The 25,136-nt window shown below is 42.2% G+C and overlaps 1 protein-coding gene across 2 annotated transcripts in view; it reads right to left on the bottom strand.

Annotated features, from left to right (window-relative positions):
- Positions 1 to 1,609: 1,609 nt before the first annotated feature.
- The window catches only part of RASGRF2 (Ras protein specific guanine nucleotide releasing factor 2), a 208,538-nt gene continuing 185,011 nt past the window's right edge, over positions 1,610 to 25,136 (bottom strand). For both annotated transcript variants that reach the window (XM_031447414.2, XM_031447421.2), the window contains exons 20-27: positions 21,316 to 21,376; positions 20,902 to 21,005; positions 18,855 to 18,939; positions 15,960 to 16,157; positions 11,073 to 11,152; positions 9,607 to 9,724; positions 8,960 to 9,028; positions 1,610 to 6,075 (exon numbers count right to left, since the gene is read on the bottom strand). In XM_031447414.2, coding sequence (XP_031303274.1) covers positions 5,983 to 6,075; positions 8,960 to 9,028; positions 9,607 to 9,724; positions 11,073 to 11,152; positions 15,960 to 16,157; positions 18,855 to 18,939; positions 20,902 to 21,005; positions 21,316 to 21,376 — 808 coding nt within the window. In that variant the 3' untranslated portion in view covers positions 1,610 to 5,982. The remainder of the gene's footprint in view (positions 6,076 to 8,959; positions 9,029 to 9,606; positions 9,725 to 11,072; positions 11,153 to 15,959; positions 16,158 to 18,854; positions 18,940 to 20,901; positions 21,006 to 21,315; positions 21,377 to 25,136) is intronic.

Here is a 25,136-nt window from a genome sequence, read left to right as displayed (position 1 = left end):
CAGGACTTTGGACCACAGCCCTGCATTTCAGAGGGAGCTGCCCAGGCCTCTGGTGAAGGTCACGTAGACAGCTTCTATGGCCACGTGCACATCACCAGCTGATTCCTTTCCTTTCCTTCTCAGGCCCAACCCATGCTCAGAAGTGAGGGTGGAGCAGGGCATGGAGCCAATCTCCCCCCTGGAGAGGTTCTCTTTCACGTTCCATTTCTTTTAAATATGACCAAAGCCAAACAAATGTGTTACCTTTGCATGGGGGTACTGACTGGGAAATTGCTTGAGAGGGCCTTCTGGGGCTGGAAAGGTTCCTGATTTGGGGGTGGTTGTATGGGTGTAAACACGTGTAAAAATTCCTCAAGCTGTACGTTTAAAATGATTCAAGCACTTTACTGTGTATTGTGATATCCTTTCTTCATATGATATACTCAGCTATTTTCTAGGCTCTCCTGTGTTATTTCATTGAACAATTGCAGATTGGAGCCAACCAAACTGATTGCATGGTCCTCTAAAGAGTCAGAGTTTCTAGTTTGCACATTTGGCCATAATGATCCCCAGTCCCTCTGACTCGTGGGGGCCTCCCTTGGCAGAACAGGCAGCAGGCTAGAGGTCCATGGGGCTGACCAGCTGCTCCACAGACTGCACTCTGAGGGTTGAGGAGGGCGGGGTTGAGAGAGGAGTTTAGGTTTATTCCCCAAATAACTCCTTTGCACACATGCTGCCAACTCCCTTCAAAGTTCGGGGGCTCTTTCCACATCTAGTGGCCTAGTGGTTCTTGCTATAGGGACAAGAACATAAGTGGTGTGGAACTGCCCTATCACTGGTTATAAAGGAAATCTGTTGTGAGCTTGTTCTCTTTTCTGCTCCTAAATCTGGCTAGAGCCTGCTTGTAATAGAGCCCAGATTTGACCAGTAGGCAAAGGCAATGCCGTGAGTAATGGCCAAGTAATAAGATGAAAGGCGCCTGGGTCCCCGAACCCCCAGCAAGCCAATTGCTCATTTCAGAACTAGGAAAGGAAGCCAGTGGGACAGGAGGGACCCACATTCTTCCTTTCCTCAGTCGTCTCTTGTGCTCAACAGCTGCATCACATTTTCTTCAGCTCTAAATGTTAGGGCAACTTCATCCACTTGACAGAAGTTAAAGCATTTTCATGTGTATTATTGCATGTAACTACTGCAGTAGTTCTAGGAGCAGATATTTTATAGATGAGGAACTCAGCCTCAGCTGAGTCAGAGCTAATGATGGCTGGGCTAGGTATCCACCTCAGCAGCTCTGCTATCCACAGTCTGTTCATGCACTGCAATTAGGTGAACAGAGCTGTGTGGACAGTAGTGAGTTCCCCATGCCTGGATGTAATCAAACATGGGCTGGTGATGTCACAGGAAAGAGGTAAGCCTGGAAAGACAGTGGGACTAGATGACCCTTAATATTTTTTTGAGGTCCTCCAAATTCTCTGATATTTTGATACCTGCAACACGGGCTTCTTCGAAACCATTTTCCCCCCTGAACTTTAGAAGTAAAACAATCTCTGAAGAAGCCCATTGCTATGAAAGAGACAATACAGAAAAATGCAAAAAGATTCAAATGAAGAGACTAATGAGATTTTTGAGGCTTCAAGAAAGGCAAAGTTTAATTTGCATATAGGCATAACCCACACCTCACCCAGCAAGTGTTAGGCCACAGCACAAACCCCTCTGTCCGAGTCACAAATGTCAGCAAATTTGCAAACTAACTGGACACAAAGAATATACTTCTCAAAGTAACACATAGGTTTGTCCGTCTCACATACACAGAAATAACAACGAAATACACTTAAATCCTCTGCAAAAGAGAGATGAGGATGGTAATCAAGTTTGGACAGCACTTTACAGATTACAGTCTAAATCATTTTGTCCTCATGACAGCCCTGTGAGGTAGGTAGCATGGGATTGACTCCATTTCACAGATGAGGAAACTGAGGATCAGAGAGGTTTCAGCACTGGCCTAAGGTTTCCCAGCTTTCGATGTCGATCTGGGTCTAGAACTCAAGACTAGGATGCTTAGACCAGTGCTCTTTCACAACTGCCTTTTCAGGGAAATATTAATGGTTGTACAAAAAGCAGTGGTTCAGCATCATTTAGTAGAACTATTGTTTTTTCTTGAGCAGATGAGATCCAGTACAATCAAATCATGTTTATGTCATGCAGTATAGTAGCCAGATGAATAATTTTCTGAATCATTCATGTGTTTATATCTACAACAAAATGGTTGTTTTCTACCTTAGTTCTGCCCTGCCTTAATTATAAGTCACTGACAGACACAGAGATATGACACTCTGGTTAGATTTCACTGACTCAAGTCTTATTACCAGGATTCACATAGTGGTGTCTGTAATCAAGTCATCATTTAAACTTACAATCTGTTGTCTTACTGAAATGAAAATGAATCTTATTCATTTATTCCTTCTGGCTGTGGACATTAGCCTAGCTCTATTCTTTAGCTGTAAGTAATATGTTCTCTTTTATACAATTTCAATAGCAGTAAAAATGATAAGCTTCACAGGTTGATTTTTTAAAAAAATCTTACAGTTTAAAGTGAAGAGAAAGGTGCCCCCCCACCCCTGCCAGGGGGAATAAAATCAAACTTTGAAAAGAAAAGCTAAAGAAAATCCTTTATTTTAAAATAAAAGTTAATTTTATTGGGAACAATCCCTCTACTGCATTACTCTTTTTAGTTAAGAATTTAAAAGTGGCCCAATCATCACCAACCCAAGGTCTTGCCTTGTATAACACCAGGAGGAAAGAAAAGGTCAGGTGCGTCATCACACACACTCCAGCCTGGAATATAATAGATTTTTCTCTTCCAGGATATCCAGTATCTATGAGTTTTATTTGTGTTTAAGTGGTACTTTAAGATGAATTTAAATTTAACAAACAGTAACTGGGGACTTGGTGTGACAGCGACTTTAAAATACTGCAACACAGTAGTTTAAAATTCCCTCTTTAAATTCCTTCAGAGAAACACTAAGGAAAAGTGACAACATTCTATTTCATGCCTGAATCTGTCACATAATATATGGGCTCAAGTAAGAGATTTATTCCTGTAGCAAAACTGGATGTCTTAGTTAATAACCAAAGGCATATCCTAAAAGCCCCAAGATAATTTCATTGACAGTACAAAATGTGGGTATTCATCTGAAAGCATGAAATTGGATTTTACTTCTGAGTTTCTAGGTTAATTTTGCAGTAATATAAGGGTTTCCTACTTGGCTGTTAGAGGCTGACCTCCCACCTACTCATAGAAATGGGTTTCACATAATGGAATATAGGCAGACACAGCCAAGAGTGCACGCTCAGACAATCACACAAAACTTGTAAGGCTGAAGTCGATGGGGGCTTAAAACAATCAAAGGAAACCACAAATTGTTCTTAGGTATTTAAAAAGTGACCAAATTGAGCTTTTTAAAATGTGCTTTCCTCTCCCAGCTGGCCCAGAAATGATGCAGGTCATCAAAAGCAATTCCCTCGGAGGTGGAATTGTCGCTCTTGCAGCTCAGACTAGGCTTCAGACTCTAGGAAGCACAAGGAGGGGGTGTGTGACTCTCGATAAAACGCATAGACAATTGACAGTGCCCATAGTTGACCACTGGGGGGCGCTTCCGACATCCTGCAGGAAATAGGCTTGCCAGCTTTGTCACTAGTTGAGGAAAACCTTTATACCAAAAGCGGAGGAACATTTGGAAATTCCTCTAGTTCCTATTTTTCTTTAATAAGAATGTCTGAAGTGCCACTGGATCATTTGGGTCATAGAATTAAGGGTCCAAATTTCCAGGGACAGCACCCACAGAACCACACCCTCCCCTCTGGAAGGCTTTGGGGACTCCAAGAGCAGAATCAGATGCATCGACCTTTCCATGTGTTGTCCTGCCGGAAACTACTGGTCTTTCACTGATTTGTCCTGGTTTTGGTTCACCTTCCAAAATTGTGTTTTTTCAGCCAAGTAAGTTAACCTTTACTTTCCTTTTCTTCTTCAAGACCTTGAGGTGGTTGGTCCAACTGACATAGATTAGTTCAAATCCTTAGTTTCTGAACACTGAGAAATAAATGGCAAGTTATGCATTGTTAGGATCCAAACAACCCATGCTTCTTATCATGCATCAAGATGCATCAACCTCTTATTTGAAACTAAAGAGAAAAACAAGCAACTAGTTTTGTTTTTTTTAAGAAAAATAAAGCATCCGTAAGTCACCTTCCTTGGGTTTAGTGCTACACTGTTGGCTAATATGAGCTACTGAAAATATTTTTGGAATGTTCTTCAAATATTATAAATATTTTCTCTTATTTACTTGATATTTTACTATATACTTATGTACAGAGATGGCCCTTACCATGCAGGAAAAATATACATTCTCCACCTCTATGGTACATTATCAATTCCACTGGGTCTTCTAAGCCAGCAAGTTTAACTTATTAGTCAGCTGTCAGCTCTAGCAACATAATTAAAGTGCAAAGAAAGAGGGAAAACAGCCAAACAGATCAATTTTCTCATTGTCAGCATCAATGCGCCTCACGCCGCTAAGAGATAATGCCGGGTGCAACAGGCTCAGATAACAACTCTATATTTTTTTCTTCCTTCTTTTAACGCAAAGGTCTCCCTGAGAAGAGAAGAGGGAGGTAAACGAGATAGCCCTATTTCTCCAACAACCAACAATCCTGGGAAAAGCAAGGTCACTTTTCCAACCCCGGGTATGAGGACTAACCCATGCATTGGGTTTCCTGACCTAAGAGCTGTTGAGTGTTTGGGCCACTTCCCAAACACTTAGAATATTTCCACTTAGAAATATCTCCAAATTTAAAAACAACGATGACTGAGGAAGAACTGTCTACCAGTAGCACAAAGAAAGGTGGGTTTTAAAAAGCAAATCCCACTAAACAGATTTCTTAAATTAAAAAAAAATACAACCAATGTTCATAGTGAGACTAAAAGTGCTCTGTGTACATCGGAATAGATTCCCACGTTACCAAGAGTGGCGGGGGTGTGGGGAGAAAACTAGCACAGCCAGGCGCAGAGATGACTTTGAGTGTATTTTTTCACTTAGCACTGAGACCCACTCTTCCCGCAGCACTTTGTGACCTTCTGTCGTACTCCACATTTTTGTCAACGAGGTGCAGGAGCATCTTTTTGCAAAGTCTGCACCCGCCTCTCCAACGGCATTGGCTTCTGGGCGCCACAGCCTCAGGAAGAAGCCCCTCACCCGCTCCCCCACCTCGAGACGGCCACTAGTTGGACTCCTCTGGGGCACAGCTACTGAGTTTTTAATTACGGAAACGTTACATTGCAAATCCACTTGACTTCCAATAAGTCTTTCCTGTCCTGCTGCCTAAAGACTGAAAGAACAGTTTCAGAACATGCCATTCGTCCAACACAAACATTTATAATGCACTGAGAATCATGCACATGCTGTGGACTGAAATTGCTTATGGTGTCGGCCCATCCCTGCCGAGGCAGCCTCCACTCTTCTGGAAGCTTGGAATAAAGGAAATGTAACAGAAGCAGTTAAATCCTAGGAGAAGACTGGGAGGTGCACCAGGCCAGTAAAGTGCCAGCAAAACATCACAGGCCTTTTCCCCAGACTCTTGTCCCCGAGTTCTCACAGCACATGGGGCATAGTTTCAAATTCACCTTCTTATCTGCTTCATTAAAGTGGCCACCAGCACCTCCCAGCTGATACTCCCTTGTGCAAATAAGCCCTCTGCTTTACCAGATATCAATCTCTTTCACCTTCCCACCCAAGCCTGCAGCATCTGTCTTTGACCCCAGCCAGCTGGGCTTCCCTGGCTGGAGACAGAATTCCAGTTTTGTTGTCATCTTCGGTGGACAAAGGAGACTGGCTTCGTCCCCATCCCCCCACCCCCCGAACTCCCTGCCCCGTGGGAGGCATGGCCTGCACAATTCTGTCTGCTCTGCTTTCCAAGAAAATTCCACGGACTCGGGGCAAGGCTGGATCGTCATGCAGGGAGCCGAGGTTCAATTTTTAGTGACAGCTCATACAGTGTATCTTCATCTATGATGAGGGCTTTGTCGAGCAAGTAATGAGTGACCTGGAGAATAAAGGGAAATGCCCGCTTTTAGTTCTTTCGCAACGCCAGTATGTACACTTTCTGAATGGAACCTGACACAATTCAACATTTTCTCCTAAACATTTGAAAACTTGATGTACCTAAAAAATTTATGAATATTTTCTCACTGCAAAAAAAAAAAAAAAAATCAAACACCTCTAGTCCTCTCTCATCTCTCAAGCCCAGGCACTTCCCTCAAGAAGCAACACTGTTAGGAGTTGGCTTGCATCATCCCAGATGTTTTTCTGTCTTTCTAGACATTACCATGCACTTACAGAAATCATTTTTCCCCTTACAGTCATAAGTGGCATCAAAACGGTACATCTTATTCTGCTTTCATCAAATTAGAAGTTATGGAGAGTGCCTCATGTCATACAAAGAGCTCAAACTGCTGTGCAGTATTAATAGTGTGATATATCAGAGTTCATTTAATGATCTCATACTGACGAGTGGGTTTAGTTGCTGTCAATGTTTCACTATGACACAAGTTACAGTGAAGTCCTTATTAGCATGCTTCCTGGTGCTCATGTGTGAATGTTCCTCTAGGGCAGACACTGGAAATGAAAGGAAAGACACTGAAATGAACATGTTGGAGCATGGGGTATTTCCATGAAAATATTTCTGTATTTTTATTGAGATACAGTGGACTCCAGTAAAATCAGTAGCTTGATTAGTTCTGACAAATGTAAACACCCATGTAGCTCACATATATAGCATGATAGAGAACATTCCATCGCCCCAGAGAGTTCCCTCATGCAGCTTCCTGATCAGTCTGCTCCCAGAAGCAATCACTGCTCTGATTTCTAACACCATACGTTCGTTTTGTCTACTTTAGAACCTCACGTACATGGAATCACATGGTATGTACTCTTTTCTGTCTGGCTTCTTTCACTCGGCATAATATTTTGAGATTCACCTATGTTGTGGTGTGTTTCAGTGGCTTGTCCTCTTTCATTGCTGAACAGGGGGTCCACTGTGTAGATACACCACAATTCGTTTATCCGTTCTTCTATTTATGGACACCTGGGCTATTTCCAATTTTGGGCTGTTAATTAAGAAATGCTGCGAACATTTTATACATGGTTTTTAATGGGCATGTTTTCACTTCCCCTTTCGATAAATACCTAGGAAAGAAATTCCTGGGTCATAAGGTAGATGCATATTTAACATTTTAAGAAACCTCCAGATGACACAGTTTTCCAAAGTGGTTGTCCCATGTTACTCTCACTAGCAATGTATGCGAGTTCTGGCTACTTGGAACATCAATTTTTAATTTTAAAAGGTAATATAAAATGACCTCTAAAACTTTTGTACCAATAGTACATGAGAGTACCTGTTATCCCACACTCTAACTAATGTTTGCTATTATCAATATTTTAAAACTTTGTCTGATAGCTGATAATGATACCTCTTTATAATTTGCATCTCTTTTCTTATTAATGAAATTGAGCATGTTTCAAATATGTATTCGATATTTTTGTTCTTCTATGAGTTACCTATTTATAGCTCTACCAACTTTCCTATTGAGTGAAGATTGACAGGAATATTTTTATTCTGTCTCTTTGTTTCATATGTTACAAATCTTGTCTCCTATTCTACTGCTTGTATTTTGACTTTTTAAGTAATTGCCCTTTGTCATATAGAAGTTTTAGATTTTGAAGCAGCAAACTTTATCAAGCTTGTCTTTTACAGCTTTTGCATTCAGTGCTTAAGGTCTCTCAAATCTGAAGGTCATGAATATTTTATCCTACATCTTATTAAAATAACTTAATGTTTCTTTTTTATTTAGGTAATGAAATCATCTGGAATGGATTTTTGTGAATGGTGTAAGATGGAGAGCCAAAATTTCTATTCCATTTACAGGATGGTCAATTTCTTTTTGGCACTTTCTTTAAATGACTCCTTTAACCCATACTAGATTTTCATATAGACAGAATGTGCACCTGGACTTTATCCTGCTCCACTGAATTTGTATTCCTGTACCAATACAGTCCTGTGTTATTCACTATAGTTTTAGGATATGTGTCTGTATCTGGCAGGGAAAGCTCTCCCTTACTCTTCTTATTTTTCAAAAAGTCCTCATCTTTTCTTTGCCTATCTAAGCGTCCTTATGATTTTCATAATAAGTATGTCAAGTTCCATGAAATAATAGGGAAAACTGGCTGTGAGTTATATGGGATTTCTGTCCTACCTTCTCAATTTTTCTGCAAAGCTAAAATGATTCTAAAACATAATATCTTAAAAAATGAAAAGGAAGGAAGGAAAGAAGGAAGGAAGGAGGGAGTAAAGAAGGAAAGAAACAAACCAACAAAGAGGTAAAAAAACCAGTTGTGGCTGTGATGGAGAGAGGAAGGGGGTATAAGATGTGAGATGAATCTTGAAGGATGAGTAGGGACCACATAATGCAAGACTTCTTGCACATATCAAGAATTATTTATTTCCTTATCCTAAGAGCAAAGGGAAGCCAGTAAAATATTTTATGCAAAGGGCAAACAACTTCCACTGTGTGTTTCTAAGAGTTCTATCTGGCTGTAAATGGTAGAACGGATGTTGCCTTCTAGAGTGAATGCAAGTAGACTAGGTAGCAGATATTGGTAGCTTGTACCAGGGGTGGTGGTGATGTAGACAGCTTCACAAGGATATAGGACATAAAATAGATAGGATTTGATGATGATAAATGGATATCATCATTTTGCCTTCTTTCTTGTTTTTTTTTTCTAGTCAGAGTTACCAAAGGTTTGTCGATTTTATCGGTCTTTTCTTTGAGTCAGCTTTTTGTATTATTGATCAACTCTACCGCTGTTTCCAATTCATTAATTTCCCCCTTTTTTCTTCATTAAATGCTCTCACAACCACACAATATTACCTTTGGTTGATGGTCTATTCGATAGGAAGTCTGCTGGAACTGGCGTATCTCTCTGATGATGTGTGATATCTAACAGAAAAACAACAATGACAAAAGCAAAGTGAAAGTATTTCCCTGTGTTGCAGTACATTCTACTGGGAGCCCGTCCCAGAGCAGTTAGTCACTTCCACCACTGAGATGTCTCGAGCACCGCCCAATCATGCTCTTAGCCCAAAGCCTTCTTGCCCTTCAACGAGCCACATGAAAAGCCAACAGCAAGAATACACTGAATTCATCATCAGGGAAACAGCAGGCACCAGGTGGCCTCAGGTTAGGGAGGGGCAAGCCCTGGGTACTACTGATGGGTTCCTTGCTTCTCACTTGGTGCTCAGAACCCAGCTGTTCGACAAAAAGCCGTCAGCATCTATTAGTTGTCAGTCTTAGAAAGCCATCCTTGGACGTTTATTCCCCACCTTCCTTGTCCAGACTGCAAGCTGAAATGGCCCTGCAAAAATTTACTGAATTGGCCAATGTCAGGGATCAGACCCAGTGTCCACCACCTCTTCCACCTCAAGATTAAAAAGCAAACAGGGACTTCCATGACGCAGCCTCTTCTTTATAAGCCACTGAAGTCATTGAAACAGGCTGATTTTGAAATTTTCACCTACCATTCTCATCTTGGAGAAATTGACAAGGCCTTCCTCGGTAAAGTTTGGTGTTCCTTCTTCAATAAATGCCAGGTCTGTCAGGTACATCCCCAGATAAGGAACGGCAGGGGGGTTACAACTGCAAAATCAAGAGGCACTGTTCTTACCTACATTCACCCAAATGTCGACTTACTTCCCCAGTTTAAACAGGAAGCCACTGGGCTGCTCCCATCAGGAAGAATGAAGTCTTTCAGTTCCATTTTCAGAAGCATGTTCACAATACGCAGAGTTTTAAATACGTCTCGCAATAGAATATGATACAAAATTACAGCCCATGCTTGACTATGTGTTTGAGACAATGGCATTTCAAATAACAGGATGTCTCATAGACAAAAACAAAATGTTTGCTAGCGGCATTCGCTTGCAGTGTTTGTCTGCAGTAGTTGTAAATTGACCATGCTTCCCCGAGGGATGAAAGCATGTAGGAAACCCCTACGCCCTCACCTCATTAAAGTGCAAACATTCAATCTTAAAGAAGTAGGTGGAAAAATCAACGTGATTAGAACTTGTAAAACTTGTTTTCTGTTTCAGTTAATATTTAAATGTTTTAGAAGGCATAGACTTAATTAATATCACATCTGTACACTAAAGTGAGACTTCCTTTGTTTTTTTTGGAAGGGGGATGCACTTGGTCTCAAAGAGTCTAGAGACTGAGAACATGGCTTTTTGATCCATGGCGAACTGGGTTTGAGTCCCAGTTTGACCACTTATACTAAATGATGCTGGGCAAACTCTGAACCACAGTTTCCTCGTCTGTAAAATGGAGACAATAAAACTGATTGTTTTCGTTTGTTATGAGGCTTAAATAAGACACATCAAGCACTTAGCATGAGGCCTGTCATTTAGCAAATATTCAGTGAATAGTCCTTGTACTATTGTTGTTGTTGTTACTATGAGTCTTTCTTTCACTCAGGGCATCATAGGGAAGTATTTTCTAGAGGAAGCCAAGTATGTGCAGTAGATCATAAGAAAACAAGTGGCAGGAGAATAGATTCTATTCTCTCTCTCTGTCTGTGTGTGTCTGTGTGTGTCTGTGTGTCTGTAGAAAGAGAGAATAATCCAGCAATAAAAGGCCAAAAATAAATGTCAATAATCAATAGGTATTAGAATATTTAAATTAAAAAATCACAGGAAATCACTGTGTTTAGATTAGGAAATACCAAATCAAGAAACTTTTTATAGTACAAGATGGCTTGATTTACTGTGGTGACACCTTCTTTTTATTCAGAATGCTCTGAGACCATGAGTATATCCATTACATGCCAAATGAAAAGGAAAATCAGAAAAATATCTAGATGATGGGAGTGGTTGCCCATCTGTTTTTTCTTTTCAAAGCAAAGCAGAAGGTAGGCAACTACTTGTACACAATAAAATTATATGAATGTATTTCTGAATTAGGAATAATTTAATAATTAAGATAGACATACTTTTTAAGGGTTTCTCTGAGATTTTTAAATCTTCCTTCAGATGAAACAGTCTTCTGAAGCTTGTCCATTAGAGCTTTTGTCTAGAAAGAAACAAATAACTTAGAATGTCACAAAAATACTCCTATGGTTTGATAAGGTGGTGAGTTACCAAAAGATGCTCACTTCTCTTCTACAGTGGCAGATACTGATACCTCTGTCAGACTACTGTGATGTGATATGATTTTCAAAATACAGAGATGGGTCATTATGTTTAAATTTTACGTTTAAAAAGGGAAAGAAGAACATGCGGAGAAGAAAAAGGGACTATACTATTCATTTAGCCAAAAAGAGAGAAAATGTGTAGAAAGGAAAAACTGTACTGCACAGGAAACTCAGGAACTTAAAGAACTGAAAAGCACATGTTGAACAGGGAATCTTAAAGGAGAGATCTCGTGTCAGGGAGTTTCCATGTGGAATCTTTTCGACTGTTAATTTCCACGTCATCAAAGCACACACTAGGTTGCTTGGCTATGGATGGACCAATACCCTCCAGTCCAAATCCTTTCCTTTGTTAGAAAAGTGTAACTGATAATGACCAAGAAATAAAATAAAATTGTTGTTGACGTTGGTCTGGAGTTTCTTCCACGTACCTGGGAGAATGGGAGGGTGGCCGTCAGAGATGATGGCCCCCTGCCGGTAACACCCACAGCCAGGCATCTCGGCTGGGAGAGGCACCTGGAAGGAAGCTCAGGCTGAGGCTCCTCAGCCGACTCTGTCTCAGTCTGGAAGGGGGCAGCACGGCTTCAGGAGAGCTTTCAGGGCGACTCAAAGGGCCACCTTCCCCCTCCTGGTTCCTGAGGGCTCTAGGAGAAGATGGCCAGCAGGGCTTGGGCAGAAGCGGAGGGTTGAGGGGAATGGAATGAGGTCAAGAGGTCTTCCTGCCTGGTGCTGGGCTGGCCCTTGGCTTCAGAGAAGCTGAAGAAATAGTCTGTCCTACAGTCACAGACCAAATGTGGCGGGCTCCAGAGAACATATCCTACTGGGCATTCTGGATGTCTCCCAGACTGGGCTCGGAGCTGGAGAGAAGACAGCTACAGAGCAGATGGAATCAACAAAAGTGTCTGAAGTAGGGCATATCTGCAACCAGGACCTACCTCCCGTGACCGGGCTGAGGCACCGGACCCTGCAGCACAGTCCAGCACCTGTGCTAGAGCCTCTGTGAGTGACCCACAGACCTGACTGCACTGGCGTATTCTGCTGAATGCCTCTACAGGTAATGTATTCAAATTTGAAAAAATAACTTCAATATTAGTCTTATCATCTCTATTCCATAGTCAGTTCAGTTATCCCTAAACCTGCATCCTGTCAAAGACATGAATATCATTTAAGTCAACCACAGGGAAGGACTAACATTTTGTTAAAGAGGATTGAAGAATCTCTTGGTGCCAACCTCAGAGGAAAAAAGAAATGAGAAGAAGAAAAGAGATGGCAGAGGAGTGACTTACTGACCCTGATGGAGTGTGACATGCGTGTGACAGGATAATACGGTCTTTGCATCCAGTGCCCAATGGCTGAGGCCACCACTGCCTCACAGGGAGGCAACACCAGCCACAACAAAGGGGTCAGTGTTCAGCTTTTGGATGCTGATATAGCTGCTTGAAGCTCATTTTTAAAATGGAATTCCAATACCCATTCATTATAAAATCTCTCAAAAAACTAGGAAGAGAGGGTTGCTTCCTCAATTTTATAAAAAGTACTTACAAAAAACCTACAGGTGATACCATCCTTAATGGTGAAAACGGAAAGCTTTCCCCCCAAGATCAAGAACAAACTTAGAATGTCCTTTCCTCACCATCTTATTCAACATAGCATTGGAAAGTCTAGCCAGAACAACAAGGCAAGAAAAGGAAATGAAAGGTATATAAATTAGAAAGAAAGAAAGAAGATTGTTCTTATTTACAAGTGACATAACTGTCTATGTAGAAAATCCCAAGGAATGTACAGAAAAATTCTTCTAGGACTAATGAGTGAGCTCAGCTTGGTTGTGGATACAAGACACAAAAAGCAATCACCTTTGTATATACTAACAATGAATGTGTGGAAACCAAAATTAAAACCACAATAACCTTTAAAATATCTCCAAAGAAAAGGAAATATTTAGGCATAAATCTAAGGAAACATACAGAACTTTTATGTTGATGATTTCAAAATGCTGATTTAAGAAATAAAGAAAACCTAAAGATATGGAGAGAAATACAGTGTTTCTGGACTGGAAGACTCAATACAGAAAAGATGTCAATGCTTCCTAAATTGATTGGTTGAATGAAATTCCAATGGAAATCTCAGTAAAGTTCTTTAGACATAGTTTTTATTCTAAAATTCATATGGAAAGTCACAACACCTAGAGTAGCTAAAATAATTTTGAAACAGAAGAATAAAGTGAGAGGAATATAGAAAGAACACTCAATTCTCCATGGTAAATAAAACAAATAATCCAATTAAAGATGAGCTGAATACATAAGCAGACATTTCTCTGAACAGGATGTACAGATGCAAACAAGCACATGAAACAATGTTTAGCAGCATTAGCCATTAGGAAATGCAAATTAGAACAATGATGAAATATCAAAGTGGGTAAAATAAAAAACAGAGATAACACCAAATGCTGACAAGAATGCAGAGAACCTGTTCACTCATACATTGCTGACAGGAATGCAAAGTGGCACAGGCTGTCTGGGTGAGAGTTTGGCAGTTTCTTATAAAACTAAACAGATAGTTACCATGTGACCAGCAATTGCACTCTTAGGCATTTATCCCAGAGAAATGAAAACGTACAGCCACACGAAACCTATACATAAATGTTCAGAGCAGCTTTATTTATAATAGCTAACTCTGAAAATAACCCAGCTGTTCTTCAAGGGGTGAATGGTTAAACAAAATGTCATATATTTATAACATGAGTACTACTCAGCAATAGAAAGGAACTAAGTATTTACACATGTAACAACTTGAATGGCTCTCAAAGGAGTTATGCTGAGTTTAAAAAAAGGCAATCTCAAAATACTATATACTGCATGATCCCATTAATAGAATGTTCTTGAAATTACAAAATTATAGAGATGGAAAACACATTTGTGGTTGCCAGGACTTAGGAAGGGGGAGGGAGGGAGGTGGCTGTGACTATAAAAGTGTGGCAGGAGGGATCCTGGTGACAGAACTGTTCTGTATCTTGACTGGGGTAGTGGTCCCATGAATCTACCCCTGTAATAAAAGTGCATAAAACAAAACACACACACACACACTCACACACAAATGAAAACATGTAAAACGGATGAAATGTGAATAAGGTCGGTAGACAGTACCAATGGTTAACTTTGTGGTTGTGGCACTGTCGGTAGTTAATGCAAAATGTTACCATTGGTGTAGGAGATACCTACTCTTTCTCAGAATGGCGTATGAATCTACAATGATCTCGACATTAAAAGTTTTTTTAAAAAAACAACTTTTATAAAAGCTGTGGCTTTTATTTGCAAGGCTTAGGCTTATAGGCTTATAGGCTTCATTCACAGAAGAAGAGTTTGCTGGTTCTAAGGGCCAAATCTGGGATTCTTAGAGCACTCTAGTTTTACTAAGGAATTAGAGGAGGGATAAAAGATATGACTTCGGCTGGGCTTCTTGCTACATAGGGAAGAATTTAAAAGGCTTGGGGAGAGAAAAGAAGATAGAATACTGTAAGAAGTAGTGCTTCTGAGGGGGGCTTACACCCTCAGAAGGGGCAACAGAAACCAGGTAGTTCTGAGGAATTGCCAACAGAATACATGCTCTTCTTCCTGCCTGAAACCCTGGGGGTGGGCACCCTGAAGGTGCCCTTCCCCAACTGTGGGTGGTCACACAGTGGCCTGTGGAAGAAGGATACACAGAGGGGGCCTGGCATAGACCCTCCTGGCCTCTGGCACCCATGGGACATGGAGGAGCCTAGAAAATTCCCCCAACACCCTGTGAGAGGGCCAAGGTAGTTACCTAGTGATGCAGAGTTAGCCCACCCACTAGGGATCACCAAGGGGCAGGGCAGCCTGTCGTCGAGGTAATACACTGAGAACTGAAGGGGAGGGGAGGTCAGCCAAGCTCCCTGGATGCAATAACCACATCATGTTCCTGGAAGGGTAGGTCCACCATTTGAACACCAGGCACGGTCAGCTCACAGCGTTTGCACCCAATGACCCATCAGCCAAAGCCTACAAGAGGCCAGTGAGTGCACACAGCCTCTGATGATCTGGAGAAGCCCTCCCCAACACCCACAAACACCTGGGGGAAACCAGGAAGGAAGAGCGGGGAAAACTGTGATGTCACTTGAATCTTGAAGTTATATGAATGAAAACAGTAAGCATGAACACGCTCAGTCCAGTTAAAAGAAAATTTAAAAAGTTACATTTCTTCACATCCCAAGTCATTAGGCAAAAACTCAGCTACATGAATGACAAAGAAAAAGGTGAATATGGAGTCCCTCTGTCCCAGGTTTTTGTCCCTAAGGCGTCTGTATCTTTACTTTGAGGAAGAAAGAGTGGATTCTCCAAACATCACCGTGTTCACTTGGAATCAGTGTGCCCTCTCTAAGTAACTCAGGGAACAGCTCCCGAGTATTAGCCACATTGTTTGAAGTTGCCCCAAATATGTTATAATGAATGTTTTGGTTTGTATTTTCTTTTCTAAATTAACCACTTAGAAATGCACATGAGTGGAGTCAATTAAGTGGTAAGAACACAGTCAGTACCCAGGCTGGCACCTTTCTTTGGCAACAGAGCTGCTCATTTTGGTTAATTATTTCCTCATTAGTAATATTTATCTTGGCTCAGGTCTCCGGGCCACTCCTCCTCACAGCAGCGGGAGGTGTCGCACGCTGACACTCACCTGCTTGGACACCTTGGCCCAGGTTTTCTTCAGCCGGTAGATGGCACTTCTGTTTAAGGCTGAGGTGATCTCCAGCACGCCGTTGTAGTTGTGCAGGCATCGGCAGATGTCCGCCACCGCCACCCACTTCTCAATCGCGTTGGCTCGGGAGCTGACATCGGCGTAATTCATTATCTGGGAGGCCACCAGGTTACTCATCTGAGACAACGGAAAAGCCGAGAGAGGCCAGCTAAGAGCCAAAGCGACACATGCAGGCAAAATACCTGAATTACCTAGAGAAACATCAGGGAAGCAGGGGTCGAGGCATGTGGGGATCAGAGCCCATTTTAGATAATAACTTTCTGTCAAGACTTAAGTCTATAATAATAACAATAACCAAAACACACTCACAAACACCTGTTCATCCTCAGAGTGAAGAGAGGGGCAGTTTGGAATTAACTTGCTTGGAGAAGAGGTGATTTTGTTCATCAGTAACTTTGATAAAGGAGTTATTTCCAATAATTATTGACAGAGTGGAACAGAATGAACTAACTCTTAAGGAACAGCAACCTTTGCAGGTCAGGGGTTTCACTTCTTGGGGCCTCTCCCCATGTTCCTTGGGTCCCACAGTGTGGGAATATTTACTCTAGGAAGGCTGGGTTATCACAGAGAAACCCCCAATCAAATCAAACTCTAACCTATCAATTCTCAAACCAGAAACAACTGAGTGCAGGAAAAGAGAAAATATTTTCACCTTCTTATTTTGCAGAGTTTTTTTTTTTCCACCAGCAGTTAAAAGGACATATACTTTTCAGGGTAAGTACTGTAATTCTATTTGTTAAAGCCAAGAGAAAAAGAGGCAGCTTGAGAAAGCTGAACACTTAGAATATGGAAAGGAAAAAGATAGAAGAGAATTGATTACTAACAAAGGGAATATGGAGTCCAGAATCTCACATCCATACACTAAATCTGATGAGGGCACCCATTCTATGATAAGTCCATAGGTATTTTCAATCTCACAGGGTCTTGGAATTATCATGGTGCAAAATCATTAAAGAAATAATTTTGTACCGAGCACCTCGTACGGACCAGGCATTCTTTTGGGTTGTGGGAATAGCAGAAATAAATAAATCAGGCTCCCTGACCTTGAGGCACTGAGCCCAGTTAGGCGGGAAGGTGAGGGAGGCAAACATAAATAAGTAAATCTCACCCAGTGAAATGCAAAGCTAGGGCTGTTTGGAGAGGAGTGTGAGAAATGGAGGTAGCAAGGGGCCTAGTACAGAGGAGCTTCTGGAAAGAGTTGTGCCTGCACGGAACCCTAGAGGATGAGTAGGAGCTAGCCACTGCTCTCCATCAAAGCAGAAGGGCATGTGCAGAGGGACAGGGTGGAAGGCATGGGGGACCTGGCAGCCATCTGAGTAGCACAGGGGTCGGGAGAGACAAGGATGACAGGCGAGCAGGGCTCTCAAGGTCAGGCTGAGCAGCTGGGGCTGTATCATGAAGAGGAGGGAAAGCCACTGACAAAATTTTGTCAAAGAAAGTGATAGAATTAGATTGGCCTTTGAGAGAAGTTATGTCTGTGACACTGTGTGAAGAATGGGTTGGGGGCAGTGAGATAGGGGTGAGGAGGAAAGTGAGTTAGGAGCTCTTGGAGAAAAAGATGAAGGTCAAATCAAGGTTATGGCTGTGGGAAAGTAGGGGAAAAGAAGGATCTGAGACATATGTAGATTCAGGGTTCACTAAAATATTGTGGGGTAAGGGCGGAAGGAATAAGAAAGAGTCAAAGACGACCTCTAGATTCAACACTTGGGCAAGTGAGTGAATGGTGAGGCCATTACTCGAGACCAAGAACAGAGAACAAGCTGAAGAAGCAGGCTTGGCAGGTGTGAGAGGCGATGACGACGCCTTCCACTTGCAACCTGGACACAGTGCAGATGGCCATGCAAGGAGGGACTATGGGTCTGGAGCCTGGGATTGAACTTCTGATTCGAGTGTCTATTACGGCCCAAGTGTAAGTACAGCACAGGCCAAAAAAAAGGGCATATGGTCCACAGCAGGGGCTCTGCTTCTCAGAGAGGGGCCTAGCTGGTCAAGTGTCCCATCCCTTAGGAGGCAGTGGCATTGATGCTCATTATGTGGTAACAACCACTCTACATGCACTTTGTGCAAAGCATGGTCTTGGGAATTGACACCTTGTTTCGTACTTTGATTCTGGATGACATTAATTTACCTACAGGATTCCTGGCAGTCTTTTTTTAAAAGAGAAACATCATCATTCCTTTTACTGTGGTTCAGTAGAACACGAAAGGGAACCTTCCTGGATAGGCCTGAACATTCCAACATCTTTGGTTCCAACGCAAGACTAAGACCACTAGAACAGCTCCAACAGGGAGTTGGAGGGCGTAACAGCTGGAGGAAAGCAGAGGGAGAGATGGACTGGCAGCTGGTCCGGCTGCACACAGCCACAGCAGCACTGTGACTGCTCAGCGAGGTTCCCTTCCAACCCGGGAATGCATGTGTGCTGAACGTTCAGTAGTGATGAGCAGGAACTGTACCAACCCAACCTGACCAGCACCAGCACCAGCAGGGGCCAGTGACACATGTGCCCTTGGAACCAGTCAATCTATGACCATGAAGAAATAATGATCATGATAAAAACAATAGCAGTTAACTATGTGCTACTGAGCACTGCCCAGACTTGCGTACCTCTTACGTCTGAAAGGTAATTGGACACCATTACATCACTGTGAGCTCTTACAGGAGATTTAAGCTTTTTTTTTTTTTTTAAACATTTTACCAGTTTTGTTTAAAAAGTGGGTGGCAGACTTCTTTTAATTAGAGAAGGAGTCTGAAGACCCTCATATTTACCTTCCTGTAACATGGCCCACCCAAGGCTTCATTTCTATGGTTACTCACATCATTGAAGTGTTGGCTGGTTTTCATAATGTAAGGTGTTCTTTCATTTTTATCCAGCTTCATCCACCCCTGCCCCAGAAATTCTCTGAAAGTTCAAAACAAAACACAAAATCAATTAAGTTTTTTCAGTGGTGTCTATGAAACTTGACATTGCCCAACACCTACTGCTGCCAATCTTCTCAAACGAATTTTAACTCAATTCTAGCATTTCACCACTTGATGCCAAGAAGAAAAAGATTTTTCAGTTTTCAGCTTTCTCTTATAAATGTTTGGAACTTTGTCCCTATTAGCATCATTATAAAGGCTTCGCTGAAACTGGAAAACAATGACAAGAGGAATAAAGAGGTTAAGTACTGTCTCAGAAACTAAGACTATTTTCCCTGGGTCAGCTCAAAAAATTCTTAAGCCTTAGCAGAAGGCTTGAAAAATCCATCACTACCAAAAATGTTAATCAAGAACAGCATGTTTTCCTCCACTTTGTTCTGACATTTTCCAGGAGAATGTCAATTCCATGGGCAGGGACTTTCCTTTGTTCTCCCCAGAGCCCGGAGCAGTACACATGGTAAGGACCAAATGGACAAACGCGGTCATTAGCACTTTACAGCCCGTTCATGTGACGAAGGCATTTACAGTGGTGGGAGCTCAGCCTGGTGGAAGGTCTGTCTTCCGAATAACATCCCTGCTCCTTCATTTCACTCATGAGCAGGTCACCAGATCACAGCAAGCAATGGACCATCAGGCTGGGGAACTGTTCCCAACCTGCAAGGCCACTGGACATAAAGGTGAGCTAGTTCCACGGATGAAAATAACTGGCACACGTTCACAGCAGCGCAGAGGGGATGAGGAGCAGAGGTGAGAGGGGTCCTGGGAAGAGACCACACCAAGGGCAACCACAGAGGTTCAGGCTTTGCTCTTTCCCCTCCTCCTCAGAGGCCATGCTCTCCTCCCTCCCGAACCCACACTGCACTAGTGGGTAGTCAGGAGGTGGGAGAAGAGGCAGTGGTCCCTAACTCAAGTCATCAGTATTCACTGGGTTCATTCCCACAGCCAAGGGGCTACACGCCTTTTTTCCCTCTCATGTTCTTGGATAGGTCTATCAGTATGGAAAGAGGGGGAGGGAAAGAAGATAAAATGCATAGAAGTCTGCAGTAGAGGAGCATCCTCTGGCCCCGCCCCTACATCTCTCGGACATGGCTGTAGCTCTGATCACCCACCCCACTTCGCCTGAGCCTCCATCATCACGATGTCCTCTCCTCTACATGCGACACGGACCACACTCATATGTCTTGCCCAGCCCCTCCTGTACCTTCCATTTAGTTACTGTTTCACAGAGGACTTGTGCCAATGGTTGTTATTTGTCCAAACGAAGGCCTTGTTTGTGGAGGTGCTGATTATGACAGAAGGACGGGGCTTAAAGGGTTCCCTTACTCTACACATGAGGCAGTTAAAAGGCAGCAGTGACAGAGGCTCATTATGTGACAGGGCTCACTCAGCGTACACTTGCTTCATGTGTACTCTGTACAAGGGACTGTGTGGGGAGTCTACATTGCCATGGAGTCTCGAAGATCAGCCACATTTGCTGATTAATGGAAGTGGGTAAAAAATTGCAGCAGAATTTATAGCATTTATCCAATATCAGGGTTTCTTAAAGTGTAGTCTTCGACCATACAGAATTATCTGGCATTCCTGTTGCAAATGAAGTTTCCTGGACCTCAAATCTACTGGAATCAGCATCTCTGAGGAGGGGTACCTAGGAATGTACATTTTTAACAATTTCCCAAATAATTTTAGGCTGTATGGAGCTTTCTGTGACACGAGGATGTGAGAACACAGAGAAATTCACATCCTATGGGAACAGCAGTACGTACAGAAACACAGGAGTGACCACCTTGAGAGTCTCCAATATTTCCAACATAAACTGGAACCAAAAGACATTCAAGTGAGGCCAAACCATCATAAGATTAAGACTCACACCTCTGTGCACACACACCAGCTTAGGAATATGTCAACTGTAAGCCAGCAGGTCCCGCCCGAGGGCAGCACTCACTCGTAGGGAATGCTTCTGAAAACGATGTGGTCCAGGAGGGTGATCTGCTCGGCCAACTCCATGGCTGACAGGGTCTCAAAGCACTCAGCCTTCGGACAGTCCGCCTGCAAGAGATGAGGGCAGGGACTGAAACACACCTGGAAGCGAGGTGCCCAGAAGGTCACTGCAGCTGCTGGAGGACAGAGTCCATCACAGATTCCAGCAATGACAGAAAGGGCAGAAAGCTCAAAAACAGCAGCCAACGCTGACAGCACAGACCCACCGCGAAACTCCAGGCCACGTCGGGTTCATCTCACAGTTTCATCCACAGAATATGCTGTCCAGAACCCAGTTATCAGTCATCGGCACAGTGCTTGCCTTTGAGAGGTAAGTTTTGCATACAACCGTGCTGGAGAAGACCATGGCTGCACTTACCAGTTGAATTATATCCTCTAGTTTTAGGTGGATGTCATCTTGGTCATCTTGTGAAAGGGCCCTAGAAAAAAAGTCCACATATCCTCCATGAGAGGAAAATAGGCATGCCAGGAATTGAATGACAAGGTGCAGTTCAGTTTTCCCTGGGTGGAAAGTCGGAGGGTTTGGGTCTGTGAGGCTGTGGAGACGTGAGCTGCAGACAGGGGGTGGGGGAAACGGAAAAACACACGTTAAAGGCACAGAAGGATCATCAGTAGAGCTGACTTCTAACAAGGAGCCTACCTGTTACATACAAGGTTGTAAATAAAACACCACCAGGAAAGTGAGGCTGAGGGTTAGCTGGTGCTTTGCGTGGCTGCGAGAATCTATGCCATGAATTCGGGTGCCCTGCACTGCTATCAGTCAAGGTCTCTAACAGGCCGAGTGCCCCATCCCCGCTCCTCAAGCCCCCACCCAGCCTTTCCCTGCTGTTGCTGAGAAGAAGATGCAGAGCTGCCCTCCCCACACATATGTAGACCAGAAGCTCAGGGGAGTTCCTAGGTAGCAGGAGTTCAAATGACGGTAGAAGCCAGCAGGTAAACGTGACCCCTCTGCTTCCCAGAGGGACTTTCCTGAGACACATTTGGTACTGTATCCCCACACTCAGTGTCACTCAGCTCTCAATAAATACTTTTTTTGATCAGTGACAAATGAATAAATACATAAGTTAAAGTGGATGCTGTTTTCACAGTGGGAGTGATACTTCATGTCCAACAGAGGTTCAGAGTCCAGGAGGATTATCCTGACTATAGAGCTTGCCAGCTGGGCCAAGCATTTTAAGTTTCCCAAAATGAAGGCATAATCACATATTAAAGGTATTAAAATATTTAAACAGTGCCCAACCATGTAGCCTCTATGCTGGAAGACATTAGTTTTTTAAAAATAATGACTCAGCAGTTTCACTCCTGGGTGTATATCTGAAATAAAACCAAAAATGTGAAAAGATACACACACCCCAATGTTCCTAGCAGCATTATTTATAATTGCCAAGATATGGAAGCAACATAAGTGTTCATCAACAGATGAATGGATAAAGAAGATGTTTTCTATATACACACACACACAAACACACACACTGGAATACTACTTAGCCATAAAAAAGAACAAAATTTTGCCATTGCAGCAACATGGTTGGACTTGGAGGGCACTGTGCTAAGTGAAAGAGAAAGACAAATACTGCATGATATCACTTATATGTGGAATCTAAAAAACACAACAAACTAATGAATAAAACAAACAAACAAAAAAACAGATTCACAGATATAAAGAACAAACTAGTGGTTAACAGTGGCAGGGGAGGGGCACTAGACAGGTGGGGAGTGGGAGGTACAAACTATTAGGTGTAAGACAGGATCAAGGATGTATTGTACAGCAAGGGGAATATAGCCAGTATTTTGTAATAATTGTAAATGGAAAGTAACCTTTAAAAATTGTATGAAAAAGAATAAACAAGTAAATAAATATTATAAAAAGAAATCTCCACCTAAAAAAGGAAGTAATTATGTGATGTTCTATTGTGTTCTGAATTGGTTAAAACAAAACTATCACCCTCAAAAATACAACATCAACAGAGGTGGGTTAAGAGTGTGCCCATTACACGCCAGGCATGTGCTAACCATTTGACACACACTCTCTCCTGTATCATTAAAAAACCCTTTCAAGTTAGCATTATTACCTCCATTTTATAGATGAGGAAACAAGCTCAAAGAAATGGACTAACTTGCCCAGGGTTTGGTCCCATTGTGCTTTCCAGCTGCTCTCGCTTGTCTTAAGCAGGCTAATGAAAGGCACTTCTTCAACGGTCCAGCGTAGAACACACATCAAAAAAGTCAATTCTCTCTCCTCCATCTTCCTCCTTTCTAACAAAAGCTCTTGGCTGTTTACCAGGGAGCAGAATCCTTGTAGATTACAGGAGTGGCAATCCCCTTGACTGCAATTAGCCATACCATTTGTGAGCTGAAAAAGTCATCCCATGGTAAAGGGCAGACTAAGGTGAGGGGAAAATAAGTAAACACAACTCTTTCTCCAGAGACCGTTCATCACACGTAGGGGAAAGTGGCCCTTCCCCGAGAGCATGTCATTCTTTCTACTGTAGTCTAGGTTCTTGAAAGAGAGCTCAGTGGCCATATAACCATGTGTACCCATGGAAAAGATCTTTTTTATGAGGCTGGGCAACATTCTACTCTTGGAAAGAAACGGTCCAGAAGTTATTTAGCTTCTATCAAATGTTCCTCTCCTCAGTGATCTTACCCTAATGTTCCAAGATACTTCTGATCCCATTAACTTACCTAACCTTTCTCCCTTCAAAAGAGTCTACTCTATAAATCAAAATAAATGCTCTCTCTTTTGGAAAGGTTCCCTTAGGACAAGAGTTCGTAACCCTTTACAGTATCACTAAATATACTCTGGAGGGGGGGGTCCACGAACTTTTTTGAAATGATATGCAAATGTGTGCATATATTCAGATGTTCATTTTTCCGGGAGGAGAGAGCTTCCATCATATTCTTCTGGAGATCTGTAACCTCCAACAAGGTTAAAAAAATAACTATAGAAATGTCTACTCTAATGCCAGTGACACTGTCATTTTACGGAAGATTTTTAGTACCATTAGTGAGGAGCCAGCTACAGAATTTGATGCCCACCCATGAGTTCATCAGTGATGGCAATTCTTGAATTCTTGAGGTAGATCTGACTTGAGGAAACAGCTTCAAACAATCTAGAGATGTATTTAATCCATGAGGAGGACGATCTGCCGTCAAAAAAACACCTGGTACCTAAATTAGAAGTGACTATGAAGTATAACATTGAATGGATGATTTCCTATCTTTGAAAACACTTTCAAGCCAGGGGGTGAACAAAATCCAACTAGTAAGAGAGGTGGCTGGCCCCTGACTACTATTTAGAGTAACGGCAAGGGGTTATTTTGGTGTGAACATTCTAATGGGTCTGAACAAAGTAAATGCTATGCATTAACACCTACACGTAAAATATTCCTGCTCTGTAACGTATAAACTTCACATGTGAGTCCCTTAGTTTGACATAAAAGTTGCACAGAAACACAGCCACATGGATTTCCTTCGATTCTTGTAAACTGAGTTGATTAAACTGAGCAACCTTTACTCTTCAACATTGTAAAACGATTACAAATCAATAAAAAATGTTAAAAAAAAAAAAAAAAACCGAGCAAAACATTCACCCTGGCCTTTTGAATAGCTGGTTTATTGTGTGAAACAATTTGAATAAAACAGTTTTTCTTCAAAAAAAAAAAAAAGTCTCCTGATGCTGTTGGGGGCTGTGGGAGGTTTGTAGGTCCTCTTTTCATGACGTGAAACCATTACAGTTGACCACCCAAGAAGTCAATGGTTTCTTTTCATTCTGTGGCACTTCAGTTGTCTATAAAAAATTATGCCACATTGATTCAGAAGCCAGCTAGCCAGACAACGCTGGAGGGGGGTGGTATTTTAGAAATATGAAAGTCTTGGACAGAGGTTTTCATTCACAAACAGGGCCACAAGCTACCTACACCCATCAAGCTTCTTCATCATAAAGTAACTCCTGTGAGACTGTGTGAGGCGGGGATGGTTCATCTCAGAGAGCTTTCACTTGACTATATTAATGTAATATATGTTTAAATACATGGAAGATTAAATCTTAAATGTCAGGGCTATTTCTTTTTAATTTCTCACAATCCTAACCTGTCTTCAGTGGGAGGCATGTTCAGAAATATTGCCTTCAGATGTGAAGGCCTCTCTAACTCTGGTCCCATTCCAGCAGAGGATGGA

Source organism: Camelus dromedarius, chromosome 3 (genome assembly GCF_036321535.1).
Source record: "Camelus dromedarius isolate mCamDro1 chromosome 3, mCamDro1.pat, whole genome shotgun sequence".
Classification (NCBI taxonomy): Eukaryota; Metazoa; Chordata; class Mammalia; order Artiodactyla; family Camelidae; genus Camelus; species Camelus dromedarius.
This window is presented reverse-complemented; position numbering and strand designations above follow the sequence as displayed.